The sequence below is a fragment of the Grus americana genome, unplaced genomic scaffold (genome assembly GCF_028858705.1).
Source record: "Grus americana isolate bGruAme1 unplaced genomic scaffold, bGruAme1.mat scaffold_91, whole genome shotgun sequence".
NCBI lineage: Eukaryota > Metazoa > Chordata > Aves > Gruiformes > Gruidae > Grus > Grus americana.
The window spans coordinates 342,841-361,898 of NW_026562100.1; the positions used below are offsets into that span (position 1 = coordinate 342,841).

A 19,058-nucleotide genomic window follows, 5' to 3' on the forward strand; every position below is an offset into this window, starting at 1 on the left:
AAAGCGATTTTATTAAGCCCTTTCATCCCATACCTTTTCCCGGCTTGGGGTTTGGAGTTTCTTGGGGTTGGTTTTTTTGGGGATTTTTTTTTTTTTTTTTGGCAAAACCAAAGGGGAGCAGGATGCATTTTTGCTAAGAGGGGACGGAGGGTGGCGGAGGCCGTCATCGGAGAGAGGACAGGAAAGCCACGGGCGCGTGATAATCCGGCTGCCGGGTTACGTGGGCGAGTCCCGGGAGCTGGCGGGGAGTTAGCAACAGGTCGGCTCTGAAATTAATACTCGGGGACCACCAAACTCGTTTCCAGACAGGAGCGTTTCTTCCTCTTGTTCGTTAAATTAACCGGTGCCTTTCCCGAGCATCGCTGCCGCGCGGTGGCAGGTGATGCTGTTCAGTCGAAGCAGGAATTTGGGGGATAAAAAGCAGATTTCACGTTAGTGTTTGCAGCTTAAATCGTAACAAGTTATTTATTCTCTGGCTTTGGGTTTGGTTTTTTTTTTTTTTAATTAAGTCTTTGTGATGAATGCATCATTATTAGTACAACGGGCAGCATATGCCAGCGCGGCGTTTGAAGTTTTATTTTAAATTATGGGTTTGGTTCTTTTGGGCTGTTTCCCAGTGCACGGTGTAGCTCTTGCTTCTTGAATTTCGTCCAACAGCCCTGACAGTTCCCCAAGTTTTCTTGGTGTTTTGCTCTTCTTCAAACTTCGGTTTCAGAAATCGAGCAACTGGGTGCGAATCTCAGAGGTTTTTTTGGGGTTTTTTTTGTGTTTGAACGATGCTACGGGCTGTTTTATTGGGTTATGGGAAGAGAAACCTCCTCCAAGTCCGTGCTTTTAGGGCTGTGCCTGGAGGAGGAGGCACGCGGAGGCGTGATGCTCGTGGATTTGGGTGGACGTGGGGGTGGACGATGGCCGGGAGGACGTAAGGGAGCTCTGCGCAACTTTTCCCTTCTCCTTTCTAAACAGGGAGATGACGAAGAGGCAGTGATTGACCAAGGAAGAACGAGCAACGTCGTCAATATTCACTATGAGAAGGAGGAGTTGGAAGGTGAGTCTCTGCTGAGATCCCGGTAGAGGAGCCGCCAGCCCAGCGCCTTTTCCCGTCGCACAAAGTCCCTGCGACGTCCCTTGCTTGGCATTTTAGATGATCGGGAACCATCACTTGTTGTTGCTCTCTCGTTGCAAAGTTTGAGTAAAATAGGCTTGGGAAAAAAGGGCAGGTCTGTGACGTTCAGGGATCCAGTTAAAAGAAAATTAAGAGAAGTTGGTGTTTCCTCCTGGGGTGGCTGCACTGATTTAATTGCAGCATCTGCGTCAAGCGTCTCCGCGGTATCGAGAACGATGCAAACGCCGCTTTTTCGCAGGCCACCGGACCCTGTACGTGGGCGTGCGGATGCCGCTGGTGAGGCAAAGCCAGCAGCATCACCGTCCCCACAGCCAGAAGCATCGGGAAGAGGAACGGGAGAAGGACTCTGCCCCGACGGAGCAGGGCTACCACTGTAAGTCCCGCCGCAGCGTTCACTGAACTCCTCGGGGCTACGTGGGTGCTGGGGTCTTCTGCAAGCAGGTCCCCGTGCCGGTTTGAGTGGCTTGCTGTTCTTCCGAGGGAAAGCGGCATCATTTAGCAGGACCCACTCTCTTTTCCCAAACTTTCCTCTTTCTTCTCTTTTTTTTTTTAATTTTTTTATTTTTTTTTAAGACAGTTAAATGCATAAAGGATTTAGGCTCGCCTTCCTCAGAGGGATCCTGGCTTTAAAAATGGAACTGTGGGGAAGGGAAGGTGCCCATCCTTATGCAGAGGTGGATTAGATGCTTCTCCTTCTCTGGGGCTCTGTGCAAGCCTGGACAGAGCCAGGGCAGAGGGGCCAGCCTGATGTTTATGGTGCCGATCGATGCCCGCTTTGCCTGTGAGCGTGACGGGCCGTATTCGGGCACGGTAACGGGACGGGGCTTTGCCTTCTGCCCCCAGACACTCCGTCCCAGCGAGTGCAGTTCATCCTCGGGACCGAGGAGGACGAGCAGCACGTTCCCCATGACTTGTTCACCGAGCTGGATGAGATCTGCGTGAAAGAGGGTGAAGATGCCGAGTGGAAGGAAACGGCAAGGTAAATCCCCGCTGCCGGCCGCGGTGGGAGAGGAGTCCCCTCGCCGGCAGCGCCCGCGGGCTCTGCTTTCCGCTCTCCGGGACTTTGGCAAAGCTTTTGCAGGTGCCGATGCGAGGAGCCTTCTCTCGCCGCCCTGTAGCTCTGTTAAAGGGGTTGCGGAGCTGAGGCCGTTTCCTCGCAATGGGGCTGATCGCGCCTGATGTCCGCAGGTGGCTGAAGTTTGAGGAGGACGTGGAAGACGGCGGCGAGCGCTGGAGCAAGCCCTACGTGGCCACGCTGTCCTTGCACAGCCTCTCTGAGCTGAGGAGTTGCATCATCAACGGGACGGTGCTGCTGGACATTTGTGCCAACAGCATCGAAGAGATTGCAGGTACCGCGGGCGCCGCGTCTCTGCGGGAACGGCCGAGCTCGGTTTGCCGCGGTGCCCTCTGCTCCCGAATCAAACCCTGCCCCAACGGCGCGTCCTTTTCCAGAAACCCCGCTGTGTTTTTAAGTTGGTTTTGGATGCAGGCTGGGCGTGCAACAGTCACACCAGCTTTTTCTGGTGTGTTTTTTCCAGCTTTTTTTTTAAATGTGTAGAGTCAGACAGAAAGGCCAGACGGGGCAAGAAAATTGCATTATTTCGAATGGGAAATAATTATCTTAGCAAAGTGATGAATAAGCACTTTGCTCGTGTTTTTTAGCAAAAGAAACTTCTTGCTTTCGCTGCAAAGGCTGAACTGTATTAAAATGTCTTGCTAAGCAAGGCTGGGCCTGTGTCAGGGGATCCTGCGTGGCACAGCCTTCCCCTGGGGGCTTCAGGGCTTGGGACCTGGGGGGGTTTCTGCTCTGACGGCTTCGTTTCCCTTTGCCATCCCCAGATATGATCCTGGGCCCGCAAGACCAGTCCACGGAGTTTGACGAGCACGTGCGGGCAAAAGTTCGAGAAGTCCTACTGAAGAAGCATCACCATCAGAATGAGAAGAAAAGAAACAACCTTCTTCCCATCGTCCGCTCGTTTGCTGATGTGAGCAAGAAGCAGTCAGACCTGCACCTCCTTGACAAGCCAGGTGAGGGTTCCTGCAGGGCTCTGGTCCCATTCGACTTGTCCTGGCAGAGGAGAAGCATCCCAATTGCTCCTTGTCCGTCTTTCTGAGTGTCTTTCTTTTTCCTACCAGCCCAAACACTCACCCCTCATCCTTCTCCTACCACTGCAGAAGCTAAAAATGGGGTGAACCACGAGAGCAACGCGATGGACTTAAGCAAGGTGAGACGCTCGTAGCTATCTTATGCCTTTAGGGCCAGATTTGGTCTTGCAAATTTGGCTGCAGAGTGCTGAGGGCTTTGCTTTTGGGGTATTTGCCTGAAAATCGCTTGTTGTGCCTAGGCGCAGCTGCATTTCATGAAGAAAATTCCCACCGGGGCTGAAGCATCCAACGTGCTCGTAGGAGAGCTGGATTTCCTTCGCCAGCCCATCGTGGCATTTGTCCGCCTGACCCCGGCTGTCCTCCTCTCGGGCATGACGGAAGTTCCCATCCCAACAAGGTCTGAACGAGAAGCACAAAGATTTTATTTCAAAAAACCCCCACCCAACGAAAGAACATCAAGGTGCATGCATCAGTTTGGCGTCCCAAGGGAACAAGGGCAGGGGGAGCGAGGACATTTCTCCCACTCACATCCCTTCCCTGCTGTGTCTTTCAAACCCCTTGGCCAATTTTAATGAAAATTGGCCCAAAAATTAAATTTGCCATCGGTTTTGGTGAATTTCAAATTCCTGGCGGAGTCGGTGAGCCTACGTGTCCCCTCTGGAGCTGCGCTCGGGGCTGGGGGCTCCCAGGGATTTCCTTGGGTGTCCTTTGAGCAAGGACACGTTCTTCTCGCTCATTGTGTTTTTCTTGCCCAGGTTCCTGTTTGTTTTGCTTGGACCAGAAGGCAAAGCCCATCAGTACCATGAGATCGGCAGGTCCATGGCTACTATCATGACGGATGAGGTGCGAGAAGAGAGAATTCCGGGTCATTTTTGGTTTTCTTCAGCTCTCTGCAGTAGTGAGGAAGAGGATTTGCTTCCCAACTGCCCACACCTCTCCAGATAGCCCACCCCTCGTTCACACGCCGAAGCAAACGCACGGATTTGTATCACCCCACCTCTTGGAGGTTGAAATCCCACCCGGTGTGCATCCTGCACCTCCCCGGGGTCCCCAGCACCCTGTCCCCAGTGGTGGCATTGCCAGGGCCAGTGAAACTTCCCCGCTTTAAGCAAAAGGGTATGGTGTGCCATGAGGGATGGGGACCTCGTGGAGGAGATGATTACAAGTACCGTGATGGACAGATTTTTCCATTTGGGGGAATATTTCCTGCCATTACAAGCAGGAAATTTGGGGAAAATGATCTTGCATTTAGCCAGGAGCTTACCGTAGTGCTTAGGACATCGGAGATGGGTTGTCCTCTGAGCAGGTTGTCTCCTGTCGGCAGGTTTTCCGTGACGTTGCCTATAAAGCCGAGAACCGGGCTGACCTCGTGGCCGGCATCGACGAGTTTCTGGATCAGGTCACGGTCTTGCCGCCAGGAGAATGGGATCCATCGATCCGAATCGAGCCCCCGAAAAACGTCCCTTCGCAGGTGGGTGCTGCGGCGGAGGGAGGCGCGAGGGGGACGGGCAGGCCGGCGGCCGGCCGGCCGGGGATGCTGTTCTGGGACCCAGATTCACCAGGTCCCAGTTTGACGCAGTCACATACCCAGACCAGAAGCCCAACAAGCCAGTGGTTACGAATCCATAGCTTTGGCTTATTTCCTTTTTAACAGGGAAAAAGGAAGATGCCAGGAGCTCTCGATGACAGTGCTTCTCACAGCAAGCCAGAGAAACACAGTGGTCCTGAACTGGAGCGCACGGGAAGGTGTGAGCTTTAATAGTTTGTGGGGTTTGTTGTTTGTTTTTTTTTTTCTCTTTGCCTCTAGAATCGGAGCGTGCACCTTCCCTTGTAGCAGTTTTCTGGGGTTAGTTGGTTCAGTGAAGGGGCTTCACATTACCAGCTCGGTCCCCTGGGCTGGGCAGGTGAGATCTGGGCAGCTGGGCTCAGCCACAGCACCACTGCAGACAGATTTTCACTGCAGACAGATTTTCTTGATTTGGGGTGGAAGCAGCTGTGTAAATACCTCCAGGGAGAGCTCTGCTGCTTCTCCAAGCAAGGGACAGTTGCAGTAAGAGGGGATGGGCTTTCAGGTTTGGTCCTTTTTCTTTTTGTTGGAGGGGGTTTTTGTGCTTGCTTGGTTTCTGCCGGGTATAAAACGGCCGAAGGAGACTGCTGCTGGTTAGCAATGAAGGTTACTGTCTGCTTGGGCTTGTCCTTCTGCAGCAAAACCCCCTCTGTGTGGTCTTGCAGGGAAACAGTCTATTTGTTTTTCCTTCCTCCAGGCTCTTTGGAGGTTTGATCCTGGACGTGAAGCGCAAAGCCCCGTGGTTCTGGAGCGACTTTCGGGATGGTCTGAGCCTGCAGTGTCTGGCGTCCTTCCTCTTCCTCTTCTGTGCCTGCATGTCCCCTGTCATCACCTTCGGGGGACTGCTGGGGGAGGCGACCAATGGCCACATCGTGAGCACCACTCTTGGGTGGCGTGGGGGAGCGCAAAACTCATGCAAAATCTTCGCTGCAGTGAATTTGCTTTGGGTTTTTTCTTCTTTTTCCCATTGATTTATTTCCTCGCCGCTGCCTCTTCCCTGGACAGAGTGCCATGGAGTCACTGCTGGGCGCATCCATGACCGGCGTGGTGTATTCCCTCTTTGCTGGCCAACCTCTCACCATCCTCGGCAGCACTGGACCCGTCCTCGTGTTCGAAAAGATCCTCTACAAATTCTGCAAGTAAGGCCGGCTGCCGCGGCCGAGTGCCGCGAGAGCCTTCAGGAGGCACTGGTGGAGAAAAGAGGTTTTTCTCGTCTTTTTCTCAGTGAGAGTTGTTAGATTTCAGTTGTTTTCTGTGTCGCAGACGTTGCACGCTGCTGCTTTAGTATGTGATGGTGCAAGAGCCCTTGGTCTCTGAAGGATGGATGAGGTTGTTTGGGGTTTTTAGGGTTAAAATGAAGCAGGAAGAGGAGAAGCCATAAGGATGGGGATCCTTGTGTTGTGATGACTTTGATGTGAGATGAGACACCCTGATTGCAATTCAATTTATTCTTCAGCCCCAGCTTGCTGGTAGCAGGTGACTGGGTGCAAAATCAGCCGGGGTTTTGGTGTTAGGGCATGGGGGTGATGTGGGAGGACACCACCTTCCACAAAGGGCCCTGACCTCAATTAGCCTCCAAGGCCTTAACACAAGCTAATTGTTAAATAACAATCATGAAATAATTGGCCTCTCCTCCTGCAGGTCCGCACCCTGCACCGCAGCCCCAAGGCTGTCTGTAGTAGGACATGGAAAGTGCATTTACCATCTGCAGCCTTGACGTGCTCCTAAATTGCTCGTGATTTTCCCCGAAGGAAGGCACGGCTCGGCGCCTCTTCCTGGCCTTTCCAGCCTTTGTTTTATTTTGGTTTCCCAGGGAGTACGCGCTCTCCTATCTCTCTCTGCGGGCCTGCATCGGGCTGTGGACTGCCGCCTTCTGCATAGTGCTGGTGGCCACCGACGCCAGCTGTTTGGTGTGCTACATCACCCGCTTCACCGAAGAAGCCTTCGCCTCCCTCATCTGCATCATCTTCATCTACGAGGCTCTGGAGAAGCTGAGTCACCTGCGAGAGACCTACCCTGTGCACATGCACAGCAAGCTCGACTTCCTCACCGTCTACTAGTGAGTTTTTTTTTTCCTCCTAAAAGGCTGCTGCCCCTTGGCAGGAGCTCAGGGCTGCACCTCCATTGCCTTTCCCTCACCCTCGTCTTGGCTTTTCTCCTCCCAGCTGTAAGTGTGAGGCACCAAGCCATCCCAGCAAGGCAACCCTGCGTTTCTGGGAGAGCAACGAGATCGACGTGTCTGGCATCGCCTGGGAAAACCTCACGGTGACTGTAAGTGCCCCAAGCCACTACTTCCGCGGCCGCGGGGTCCAGGGGCGTTCACATTTTGCAAAAGTCAGAGCCCTTCGGGTGATGAGGGGCTTCAGACTGTGCTAGTGCTGCTCTGCAAAGGCATTCTTTAAATCTAACGTGTGGTTTTAACCCGCTTGGTCCTGGGAAGGAGAGTCCACCTTGTCCCCCCAACATCGTGGGTAATAACTGTCCTCCTTGACCCTGTCGCAGGACAATTTTTCTGACCAGGAGCAAGGTTAAGTGGGTGGTTTGATTCTTGTAGAAGTTGGAGGACTTAAGTTCCTGCTTGAAGGTAGTCCTTAGCTTCCTTACTTGGTTCCTAAGAACTCCAGTCCTTGCTTGCTTACTCAGCACTGTCTGTAGGTCCATGCATAAATTTGCACGTCTGAGCAGCCTCTCGGGCTGCTGTTGCTGGAAGCAAAGCCCAGGCATAGGATGGGAGGCTCTTCAGGACATCTTCATCCCCTCTTGGCCGTGTCCTGGGAGCCCTTCACTGGGAAGGGACGATTCGTCTCTTCTCCTTTCCTTCCGCGGCTGTCTTAGCCCTCCTTCCCTGCTCCCTCTTTCTCTATCCCCAAGAACTTCCAGTGTTTCCTTCCCCTCTTGGCGTCTTCTTCAGCCACGGTTGCCTGCCATTCGAGCGGAGGATGTGCCATGGGTCTGTGATATGGTGTCCCATCACATCTCGCCTCTCCGCTCTCCTCTGTGCGGTTCGATGTGTCACTTGTTCAGCTGCTGCTCATTCAATATAAATCTCCGTCAGCAGCAGCAGCAGCAGCAGCAGTTACAAGGTCATGGATCTTGGACCAAGATCCTCAAAAGCCCCGAGTTATCCCAGGTTTCCTTGCCGCACGTGCACTACCTTTGTGTCCTGACGCTCTGTTTCTCCAGGAATGTCGGTATTTGCATGGAGAGTTTCACGGACCTGCCTGTGGACGCAATGGCCCCTACGCGCCTAATGTCCTCTTCTGGTGCTGCATCCTCTTCTTCTCCACCTTTGTCCTGTCGAGCTTATTGAAGAAGTTTAAAAGCAGCCGTTACTTCCCAACCAGAGTAGGTAGAAGATGGTGGCCGGCAGCAGTCTCCACACTCATTTCCCAAAATGGCTTTCCCGGAGCGCTAAGCGGTATTTGCCACCGCTTGGTCAAGCTGGGAAACATTGACCTTGAAGGCCAAACTCTCCAGCAGCTTGGATGTCCCTCCCTCGTTTCCATGAGTGCTAAACGACCGCGGCGTTTCCCACCTGCCTCGCGACCTGCCCCCGAGCGATATTTTGCTCAGGCAGTGGGAAAAGAGGTCTTCCAAAGTTGTGGGGGTTTATTTGCCTTTTTTTTTTTTTTTTTTTTTTTTAACCTTCTGTGCATTATGCTCAAGGGGAAAGTTGGTTCAAATGAGGAGCTGCCATAGGAAAAGACACTTTTTCTTCCTTTTGAGGAACATACGATGCCTCAGTGCGCCTTATTCCCATTTTAGCTGTGAGCGTGGCTGCAGTGGCAGCCATCTGCTTCCTTATTTTTTAATTTTTTTTTTACTTAAGGTTTGAATTCAAACAACCCTCTTCCACCTAATTAAACTTTTTTTTTCTTGTCTGACACCAGCTCTCATAGAGACAAGCACAGCAACAGTAGCTAACCAAGGGATTTGGCTGCATGTCCTCAGAGTGGTGGGTTTTTGTTAACCAGCCTTAATGTTGTTGATGTCTCTCATTTTTCCATCTCATGTTGCAGCCCCCTTTGCGATGCCCCTTTCAGCTCTGGTTTCTTGCCCCAGGTGCGGTCCACAATAAGTGACTTTGCTGTTTTCCTCACCATCGTCATCATGGTGCTCATTGACTTCATGACTGGGATCCCGTCACCGAAGCTCCACATCCCCCATACGTTCAAGGTAGGGGGGGTGTTGTGGCACGGAGCGGGTTTCACCGGGGCAGGACAGGGCTGAGTCTGGAGGAGATGCTGGTGGTGTGATCATCTCCTCCTCCACCTCCAAGTGCATCGTTTCCTCCTGGAAATGAGAAGACAGCCCCAAAACTAGGTACCTGCAGGAGAAATAACTACAGGTGCTTGCAAAGAGGATGCTGGCACTGCTGAGCCCCGGGGTGACGTGAAACCAGGGCTGGGAGATGCTGTGACACGGGGATGGAGGGGAAAATCCAAGCCGGTGAAGTAGCTGGGCTGGGAGACGAGGCTGATGTGTGTGCTTTGTTGCAGCCTACCAGAGACGACCGCGGGTGGTTCATCAACCCCATAGGACCCAACCCTTGGTGGACGGTGGTGGCTGCGCTCATCCCAGCTCTGCTTTGCACCATCTTGATATTCATGGACCAGCAGATCACGGCTCTTATCGTGAACAGGAAGGAGCACAGGCTGAAGGTAAGGGGCTGCAGGAGACAACCCCATCCGCAACCCGCTCTGGGCTGCAGGTACGGGGAGAAGCTCCAATTCCAAATGCCTTGTGAAGGCATTGGTTTGGAACAACGTCAGGCAGCGTGGCAAGATGGTCTCCTGGCTTAATGATGACACAGGGAGCAAACGACAACAGGGGAGTTCAGATGAGCAATCTTTCGGAGGAGCATAATAAGCTTAGAGCGTTGTAGAAGCACGCTTTTGTTTTAAAATGTCAGCAGCAGCTGGGGAACGAATCATTTTGATGTGCTGCCAGGCATAACTGAGAGTCATATCTTACTCGCAAGTGGTAGAAATGTCTTTATGAATGAAAAATAGTAAGGTGGGTTTTTTTTGTTGAGAAGTAGATACAAACTCCCCAAATCCACTTTGTCTGAACTGCTGCCGGATTGTCATGCAAGGTGCTTGCGCAAAGACTGGATACATCCTTATTTGTTTCCAGTTCGTGTTTTCAATTTTCAAGACGTCGACTTGAGCTCCTACAGGGTTGTTTGGGTCTGACTTGCGACGTTGTCCTTGCTCTTGTCCCGTGAGATGCTCTGTTTCTTGTTTCGCTCCGCGCAGAAAGGATGCGGGTACCACCTGGACCTCTTCATGGTGGCCGTGATGCTGGGGGTGTGCTCCGTGATGGGGCTGCCGTGGTTTGTGGCTGCGACCGTCCTGTCCATCACCCACGTGAATAGCCTCAAAGTAGAGTCTGGCTGCTCAGCTCCAGGAGAACAGCCCAAGTTTCTGGGGATACGAGAGCAGAGAGTCACTGGCTTGATGATCTTTGTGCTCATGGGCTGCTCATTCTTCTTCACTTCGGTGTTAAAGGTAAGAGGAAAATGGAAACCACCCAACAACCGCGAGCTTTTTGGAGGTTATGCAAAACTAGTCCCCTTTCTCCAGGCCTGAGTAGCTGTGGAGCAGAGGAGGAGGTGATCCCAAACCTTGGGGCTCGATCCGTGGTGGGAACCACCCTCGGTTGCACTTTCCAGCCCTTCAGACCCCAGTTTGGCACGCTCGAGCCAAGCGAGCAAGCCAACTGCTTGGATTTTCAGATGTCTTTCAGGCCCACCCGTGTTTATGGGTTACGGTGAAGCGTATTTAGAGCAGTACCTCTGCTCTTTCAACCAGGCAGCACGTTACCGGTTGCAATTTGTTCCCCCAGATGCCTCGGAACAGCCGTTCCCAGTAGCTAAACGCGCTGAAATCGTCCCCGTGGGCTTCCTTGCGTGTTCCTCCCACAAAGTAATCTCATCTCTAGGCTAACAGGAGGCACGCTGCTCTTGCGTGTTGCCACAAGAACACGTACAAATGTTTTTCTACCGTCACAGAACGCGGCATATGGTAGCATGGGCGAAATCACCTATTTTCCTCCAACCTTTCTGGAAAACAGGATTATTCTGATGAAGTGTAACTCAAAAGCTCAGCCTAAAGCAGAGCATGAAATCATTCGCACGCACAAAATCTCTGATGGTTAAAATGCGACACTTCTCTAACCCTGTGGAAGCTGGAAGGCTTTAGGCAATTTTAGGCAGGGACTGTAGAAGAGAGCGGTAATACTGAAAATGCAATTTGAAAACAAGAATGCACTAACTTCTGTATTTATTTTTGGAGTTTATACCAATGCCTGTGCTTTATGGCGTCTTTCTCTACATGGGTGTGTCGTCGCTCAGAGGAATTCAGGTACGGCCTCTTTTACAGCGTGTTGGGTCCCTGGTATTTCATCTCTATAGAAGCAGGTAAAAAAAGCAGGGGCATGGGGGGAAAAATCCCTCTCCGAAAGCAAGCGATCAAAATATTTTGTGTAAGAAAAAGATTGGAGGAGGCACAGGAGGTGTATAGGGCCGGGAGGACCGGGCAAGTTCAGGGCAGGTTACGGGAAAATGGGGGAATTCAGCGCGAAGGGAAGGCGATTTCTGTGGCTGGTGGAAATCCTTGCTGGGGGATTCAGCGTGCTGAGAAACGCTGAGAACAGAATAACGGGGAATAATTGCAGTTCGGTGGGCAGCTCTCGCGGGCAAGCCGGTTTATAGGTGGAGCGGAGGGAAAATTGGGTGCTGCTCGCAGAGGAACGCGGTGGGATCCAGGATTTCTCATTGCAAGTGAGATCCTGAACACTCCCTCCGCGTCTCCCCGGGGCCAGAAACTTCTCACTGTTATTTTACAGTTCTTCGATCGCTTGAAGCTGTTTGGGATGCCGGCGAAACACCAGCCGGATATCATCTACCTGCGGCACGTCCCCTTGCGAAAGGTGCATTGCTTCACCATGATCCAGCTGATCTGCCTCGTCCTGCTCTGGGCCATCAAGGTGTCGCGTGCCGCCATCATCTTCCCCATGATGGTAAGAGCCGGTGCTGCTTGGCGTCAGGGTGTTTGTAGCGTCGGAGCGAGCTGTGGCATCATCTCTGACCTCGCTGCATCTTCCCTCTTATTCGTGAAGGTTTTGGCTCTCGTTTTTGTCCGGAAAGTGATGGATTTCTGCTTCTCGAAGCGAGAGCTCAGCTTTCTGGGTGACCTTATGCCAGAAAGCAAGCAGAAGAAGTTGGACGATGCCAAAAATGAAGCCAAAGAAGAAGAGGTGAAGCTTGCTGGGTGCTCGGGGCCGGGCGTCTCCCTCGGGCTGTGAGATTGCCTCTTTCTGCCACAGCTCGTCTTTAAATGTCGGGGCAAGATCAGAACTAAACAGAAACGGATCCTAATAGCCTGGATCACACATCGTAACCTTTTGTCCTAAATTAGCAGTGAGCTTAACACTTGACTAGAGGTATAATTTTAAAAATGAGTCCTATAATAAAGATTATTATTATTATTATTAATTATTATTAATACTACGGAAAGGTTTACTCATAATAGCGTTTTTTAATCCCCCCAAAGTATTTGGAGTGAAAGGTCTTCACCCTGCTGCACTAATAGCTAAAGCTGCCGCAGGTCAGGAGGAGAGGACAGCGTGCAACGTCTTTACTGGGTGCTGAGTTTATCTCCGCTTTGATTAAAGACCGAGAACTTGATTTGTCCCTTTTCCGTCAGGAGTCCCAGAAGGTGATGGAAGCTGCTGCTGCAAATTGGGTTCAACTGAAAGTGGGGAAGACCAGCGACTTGGATATCCCACAGCAAAGCAGCGACAGGTAAAGTGCCACCAAGCGCCAGGACCCCCGGCAAGATTCGTTTGAAGGTGTTTGGCACCGTCTTTATCGAGCGTCCCTCGGTAAAGCGGTCCGCTCGGCGGGAAAATCAAATTTCTGGGCAGGGCTGCCGGAGGCGATGGCGGGGCTCTGCCCCTGCGCAGAGCGGCTGCACAACTCCCATTTAACCCCCAAAACTTGCATCATCAGTGACTTTAGGGTAGCAGGAGATCCTCATATTTAAGAAAGAGGTGGTGTAGGCACGACCTGTAGCAGCAGTGGCTTAGGAGCCCGCTCCAGGGCTAAACGCCAGCAAGAGCCTTTGCCTGGAGCTGTTGTTCTACAGGCTTGCCTCCCGCAACTCCTCATCCAGCAAAACCTCCGGTGCTTACGCTGAGCTTTGGTTCCTGGGCCCCCCTGGTCCTCTTGCTGGTGCTAACGCACTTGGCGGCAGCAGTTCCCGTAATCACGGATTGCGATGTAAAATATTTATTGCAGGACCGATCCTTCCGAGATTAATATCTGGGATGAAATGTCGAAAACGACCGTGTGGAAGACTCTCCCTATGAACACAGAAACAGTCTGAATTTGGGGAGGAAAAAGGTAAAGGACCGCATGCGAGCGTGACGAGACGCGCGCGTACGGTTTTCCCGTGCTTCGGCCAGCAATGCTGAGCAAACGAGCAGCGGCGAGGACGGTGGCATGCCAGCCAACTCCTCTCTGCCGCGGTGGTCCCACGAACGGGGCTCAAACCCCATCTTCCACTGATGATGCTCTCCCTTTTTTTTTTTTTTCCATTCTTCCCCCTCCCCAGTTTTCATGTTTAGGAATCTTGACTTTGAAGGAGAGGAGCGAGAACGTGACTCAGGGATGTGCCAACGCGGACACAGGGAGAAACTGCTTTTTTTTTTTTCCAGTTGGAGGATTCCCATGAAAGCCATGCAGACGTCTTCAGTTATCCTTGGTGTGCTTCAGGCATTCAGTATCTCTAGACCAGCAAACTGAGGTGCACATCACGGTCAATGGGAGTTCGGTGTTGTTGAGCCTCCAGGCGTACGTGCGTGTGTTTGTTGCAGTTGCGTAGTGGTAGAGGGACTGCTAGCGCTTTATCATTCAGTGCTATTTTTTTAATACCCAATTCCTCCTCTCCTTTCTCTTTTTTTTTTCCAAATATAAACTCATGTTTATGTTCCAAATAGTTTACTGTTATACTTGACGCCTTCTCCGTTTTCTTCTTTATCACGGCCGGGTTTTTGGTCTGGTTTGGGGTCCAGGCTTTCGTTCACTCCTACGTCCCTTACAGGTAGGAGAGGGATGTCCTGCCTGGCGGGGCAGCCTAAGGAGCGTCCGAGCAGTTGGGCTAAGGCGAAGGAAAAGCGTTTGCTCCCTGCCCTCCAGTTTTACAGCATTTTACTTTATTTTAATTTTCATTTTTATTTTCTTTTTATTTTCTTTTTGACTTTTATTTTTCTTTTAATTTTTATTTTTTTATTTTTATTTTATTTTAATTTTATTTTTATTGTATTTATTTTCTTTTCCTTTGGCTCTGCCATCAGCCTGGAAGCTGCAAAATGCAGAAATGCCCCTTTCTTGTCCCCTGGCCGTAAACCGAATATAAGGGACCACTTAAAATCGAATACTTTGAATACAGCGTATGGTTTTGGGAATGGCCAGGTGAGACCTGGGGCTCTGCGTCCCTGGGCTGCCCCCCCCCGTTGTTCCTCCGCTTTCCTTCCTTTTACCTCCCTGGGACTCTAGGGGTTGGTTGTTTTGGTTTTTCTTTTTTCAGCCCTGTCCTTGCAAAGTCTTTTCTCTCGCAGGGTGGGACGAGCTGGGAGGAAAGCGGGAAGCTGCCTTCTCCTCCTCCCTCTCCCTGCCGCTTTGCAGGAACAAGCTGTTCAGCAGAGACGGTTCTCGTGCCCCCTTCACGTTTTGGGGGGGTCCTTGGGCTGCGGCGTCACCCCAGGCACATGCGGTCGAGTCGGGTGGCCCTGGAGCCTGGGAGGAGAGGACAACCCAGAAGAAAAGGTCCCCTTGCAGCCCTGCACCTTGCTGGGGGCTCAGCACCTGCTCCAGGCTCTTGGCGGCTGCGGCCGCTGCCCCGCGCCCAGCTGGGACGGGCGCACGAACCCTCCTGCCATCGGCTTCTCCCATCCGCCGCGGGAACCGTTTTGTGCATCAAACCGACCCAAAGTGACGTGCGGGTGGGGAAAAGAAAATGTGAAATGGCTCTGTAAGGGTGAGAGCGGCACATCACCGAGCAGGGCCAAAATCGGACGCTTTTACGGGATGGGGCTTTGCAAACCGTAGTTTGACGGTTGCCGGCATGGCGGGGTGACCGGTGGAGGGGGAGGAAACTGGTTTAGCTCTTCAAAAAGGAGGGGAGGCCAAAAAAAAAAAAAAAAGCAAAGGGGGTGGGGTGCTTGGAGGAAGGGAAAGGTGCAAAGCCTGGGTTTTCTCGCTGCTCTTCCTCCGTGCACCTCCCGTCCACGCTGCCTTCCTGTGCTGCTCCCCCGTGCCGTCCCTCCCTCCCCAGGGAGAAAAGGTCGCAGTGGGGGAGAGCCCTGAGCTCTCCACCAGTTGGAAAATAAACTTGAATTCCCGTGGAGGTAGAAGCGTTAAGCCGGTGACGGGCATGGGCGTGGAGCTGGGCGGTTGTGGTACCAGTCCCCTTGCTGCCCTGTCCCTAAATGAAATTATTTGGCTTCTCGTAGTGGCCAGTTTTTCTTTTGTCCTTGTTCTTTTCCGTAAGAGGAGAGCGCAGGGCTGGACTCGGCTCCCTCCTGGCAGGGGCCGGAGGCTGGGATTGTTCCCTGCGCGTGCCTGGCGTCTCTTCGGCTCGGAAAGAAAGAAAAGGCAGAAACCCACCCGGGAAGGAAAACGGGGCCGGGCTGAACGAAGAGCGGGCTGGGGCCAGCTCCGCCGGGATCTGCATCTCCCCTGGCCTCGGGGGGCTGCGAAAATTTGGCAGCTGCCTGGGCAGTTCCTTATTTAAAAAGCAAACCAGGCTTCCTCGGCGCGCCCCAGCTTCTCCATTTGGAGCTTTGGCTAATTACAGGGCTAGATTTTTATTTTTTCTTTTTCTGTATTTATTGTCATTTTTAACTTTATTTAAATGAAAGCTGATGTCTTACTTTCTAACGTGACTCTGGGTCATCTCAATGGTGTTTGGAACCCCCCAGCCTGGCTGGAGACCCAGCGCTCCGGCTGCCTGCCCCCATTAGACACCAGAAACCCAGGGATGGCTCCTTATTTTGGGAGGATTTAATATTGCCCTGTGCAGAGGAAAATTATACGAGGGGGGGAAAAAACCCTCTCAAAGGTGTTCCTGGAATCGCTTTCTGACTGAAAAAAAACCCCATCCTTGAAGTGACCCGTGACGCTTTGGTTGGTAGCAAAGCCCCTTTGCCATGGATGCAGGATGGGTGCTGGGTGTTTTCCTCATCTTTGGTGCCTTAAAACAGCTCCCCAGATCTCCCGGGAGCCCCTTCGAAAGAAGTTTCCTAAAATGTAGGTGCATGGAAATCCCTAAGGGGGGAAAAAAGATGTAAAAAGGTAATAAATAAGGTACTGGCACAATTTTTTTTTTTTAAATTTTATTTCATTTTTTTCCCCCATTTAGAAATACAGACACTATTTTTTCATTTTGGAGATGCTGAAATATATTTATTTTATGGTAAGAGATGATCTAGTTTGGAAATGCTCCGTGTTGTAAATAAAACTGGGGGAGGTTGGAATCCATCAAGCATATCTGTGTTATTTATCACTTTGAATCTTTGTGTGTTTTGTTTTGTTTTGTTTTAATTATTATTTGATTGATTTTGGGTTCCTTCTGTGAAACTCAAATAATATAAATCTGTGTCGCCGTCTCGTGGGTCCCGTCCGTGAAGGGTTGATGTTGGCTGACGGGTCCACCCGCCTGAGCCGTGTCTGTCTGATTTTTCTCTTGTCACCCATTGAACGTAATGGGAAAAGAATATAATAAAAGTCTCGTGTGTCTTGCTGTGCCACTCCCGAGTCTTTTAAAGGGAGGAGAGGAGTTGGAGGCATCTTTGGAGCTTTTTAAGGGGGGGTTTGGAGTGGGCAGCGCTGATTTGGGGGAAATCCATCTCCCTGGGATGTTGGGTCAGGAACCAACCGATTGGGGAAAGAGTTGAAATCAGTGGGTTTGGGGTTTTATTGATTTTTTTATTTATTTTCTTTAAAAAAAAAATATTATTTTAATTTCTCTATGCAAGTGATGGCAATGAGCTCTGTGTTACAGGAGGGAGGGGACAGCAGCATCACCCACGTCACCTCTGCCAGACCAGGGGTGTGCGGGGAGTTCAGAAATGGGACTTGGGGGGGTGAAGGTGTTGGTACAGGAGAGAAGTCGCCCCCTCCAGAGTGAGCAGATCCTCCCCCCTGCCTTTTGTGGCTTTTTTTGGACCATTTGCAACACAATTAATTACCATTCAATCCAAAGGTTCTAGTTATCTTCCTTTTTTTTTTTTTTTTTTTTTTTAATTTCTTTCCAAATCCCTTCTGGCACAGGTCTGTGGGGTCAGGCAGGTTCATCCCGATCACCCTTTTACCTAAAACTCGAGGAATTGAGAGAAAAATGGGGCACTTGAGCCAAGCCGGGGATCGGAGCCCGGTGCCTCAAAATCCCCCGGGACCAGCGGCGCGCGGGATCCCGATGGGATGCTCGGAAGCATTGGAGACGTCACCAACCGGCTGCCGGATTTAACAAAGGTTTTATTACGGTTTAGGGAAAGCCGCAGGATCTACAGCGCCCTCGGAGCTGTTAGAGAGAAAATGAAGCCGGAGAAATGCAGGTTTGAAGGGAAGGCTGATCCGCGGGTGCAAATTTTCGGAGGAGGTGACTGGGAAACACCGAAGGGATTGATTGATGCGGCTGCGTGTGATGGATAAATCCTTCCCGTGGAGCATCCCATCGCTGGCAGTGATGGACGGGTGCAACTATCCCCAGGCTGATGCTGCTGGAAAGCTGATGTTGCCGTTTAATTGTACCTTCAAAATAAAAAGCAAACAACCACCAAACAGTTTCACGGACTAGAAACTCCCCCTAACATCAGTTTAGGAGCTTGGGAACAGCGGATTTTCTCGTTCGCAAAGGAGCAAATGCTTTGCTTCGACGAGACCGCAACGTGGTAATATCCCCTGTAAATGCAAACGATCCCGCCGCGTTGAGACTGAAATGAAATGCAAAACGTCAGCACGGAGCACGGCAAGAACAAAACAGCCTCTTCCCATCGTAAATTATCAACTCTCCCCCAAAGCAGCTTAATTTTCCTTGTTTTATTTTATTACGAGTAAACACCAGAGAAGCCCCGTGAGCCAGCAAAAATGAGAAGCAGCGTCAGGCGTAGGAAGCCAGACTCTGACTTTGCACCACACCCGCTGATTTGTGGCTACGTTTTGAAATGATTCCTTTATTTGTTTTTAATGGGCCACGTCTGCTGTTTGGGCTGACTTACGTGAGCGGTGGGAACGCGGCCGGGAAGGGGACGCCACGGGGCTCCTCCTTCGGGGACCTCTTTGCGGAGCTGCCGAATATAAGAAAACAGGTGGAGAGAAAACTTCTAAAACTGCGTTATCGACTGGGATCGTGGCGTGGTGGGAGGTTATTTCCCAGCGTGGTCCCCTTCCCCTCTCCTCTTTTTACCTGTACCGCTTGGTGTTGATGAGCCAGTGCACAAAGTCCTTGGCCTTCATCTTGTCCAGGTAGCGGGTGAAGTCGCTGGTGAAGGTGCCTTCCGAGTGTCGCTTGATGTTGGAGGCGAAGCTTTGGGCGCTTTGGGATTCGTACGACTGCCATCCGCTCGGGAGAGAAGGATGGGGGAAGAAAATGTGGTTTAATGCACGTGGTGGCATCCTGCATTCTCCCTGCGGGAGGTGCCCAGAGCGGGGGTTGTGTCCTGTAAAGTACTTTACTGTGTGCAGCATCCTCCAGAAAAGCTCTAATAATAAAGAAAAATAATTTGCAGTCTCGGGAGGGTCTGCCAAGCCAGGCCAGGGTTGTCCCCGCCATCATATATACGCACTATCCTATCCCATATTATTTGCCCTACTCCTTGCTCGGCTGTGGTGGGTTCATGCCTGGGAGGGAGGGAGGGAGGGAGGGAGCGTGGTGCCGCCCCGAGGTTTAGATCAACCTCCTCCAGCTCCAGGACAGAGAGCTGACATTGGGGTCCCCCCCTTCCACAAATTCCCCCCGGCAGAAGATCCCCAAAGGATTTTCCTCCCACACAGCTGCCGGCATGGAGCGGGGCTCAGCACCCAGCCCAAATGTGTTGGGTTTGTGTGGCAAGGTTTTGGTAGCAGGGAGGGGCTACAGGGGTGGCATCTGTGAGAAGCTGCCAGAAGCTTCCCCTGTGTCTGACAGAGCCAATGGCAGCCGGCTCCAAGATGGACCCGCCCCTGGCCAAGGCCGAGCCAATCAGCGCCTCTGT

At 51.7% G+C, this 19,058-nt stretch overlaps 1 protein-coding gene across 1 annotated transcript; it reads left to right on the forward strand.

The window, feature by feature from the left end:
* Positions 1-873: 873 nt before the first annotated feature.
* On the forward strand, positions 874-13,189 carry LOC129201299 (electroneutral sodium bicarbonate exchanger 1-like). Its single transcript, XM_054812420.1, has 23 exons — positions 874-1,048; positions 1,365-1,499; positions 1,970-2,105; positions 2,315-2,475; positions 2,966-3,154; positions 3,263-3,351; positions 3,472-3,629; positions 3,988-4,075; positions 4,557-4,703; positions 4,887-4,978; positions 5,497-5,671; positions 5,805-5,938; positions 6,613-6,858; positions 6,965-7,070; positions 7,983-8,144; positions 8,862-8,975; positions 9,299-9,460; positions 10,058-10,309; positions 11,096-11,164; positions 11,649-11,822; positions 11,922-12,059; positions 12,509-12,606; positions 13,102-13,189. Exons 1-23 carry the CDS (start codon positions 874-876, stop codon positions 13,187-13,189), a joined length of 3,288 nt encoding a protein of 1,095 aa, XP_054668395.1.
* The last annotated feature ends 5,869 nt before the right edge of the window (positions 13,190-19,058 follow it).

Bases quoted from the DNA above. Each gene is read 5' to 3' on its own strand.
- LOC129201299 (XM_054812420.1), top strand. From the start codon at position 874: ATGCTCGTGGATTTGGGTGGACGTGGGGGTGGACGATGGCCGGGAGGA. The intron at 4,979-5,496 runs GTGTGAGCTTTA...TCCTTCCTCCAG, and splicing joins GAACTGGAGCGCACGGGAAG to GCTCTTTGGAGGTTTGATCC. The intron at 11,823-11,921 runs GTAAGAGCCGGT...TTATTCGTGAAG, and splicing joins CCATCATCTTCCCCATGATG to GTTTTGGCTCTCGTTTTTGT.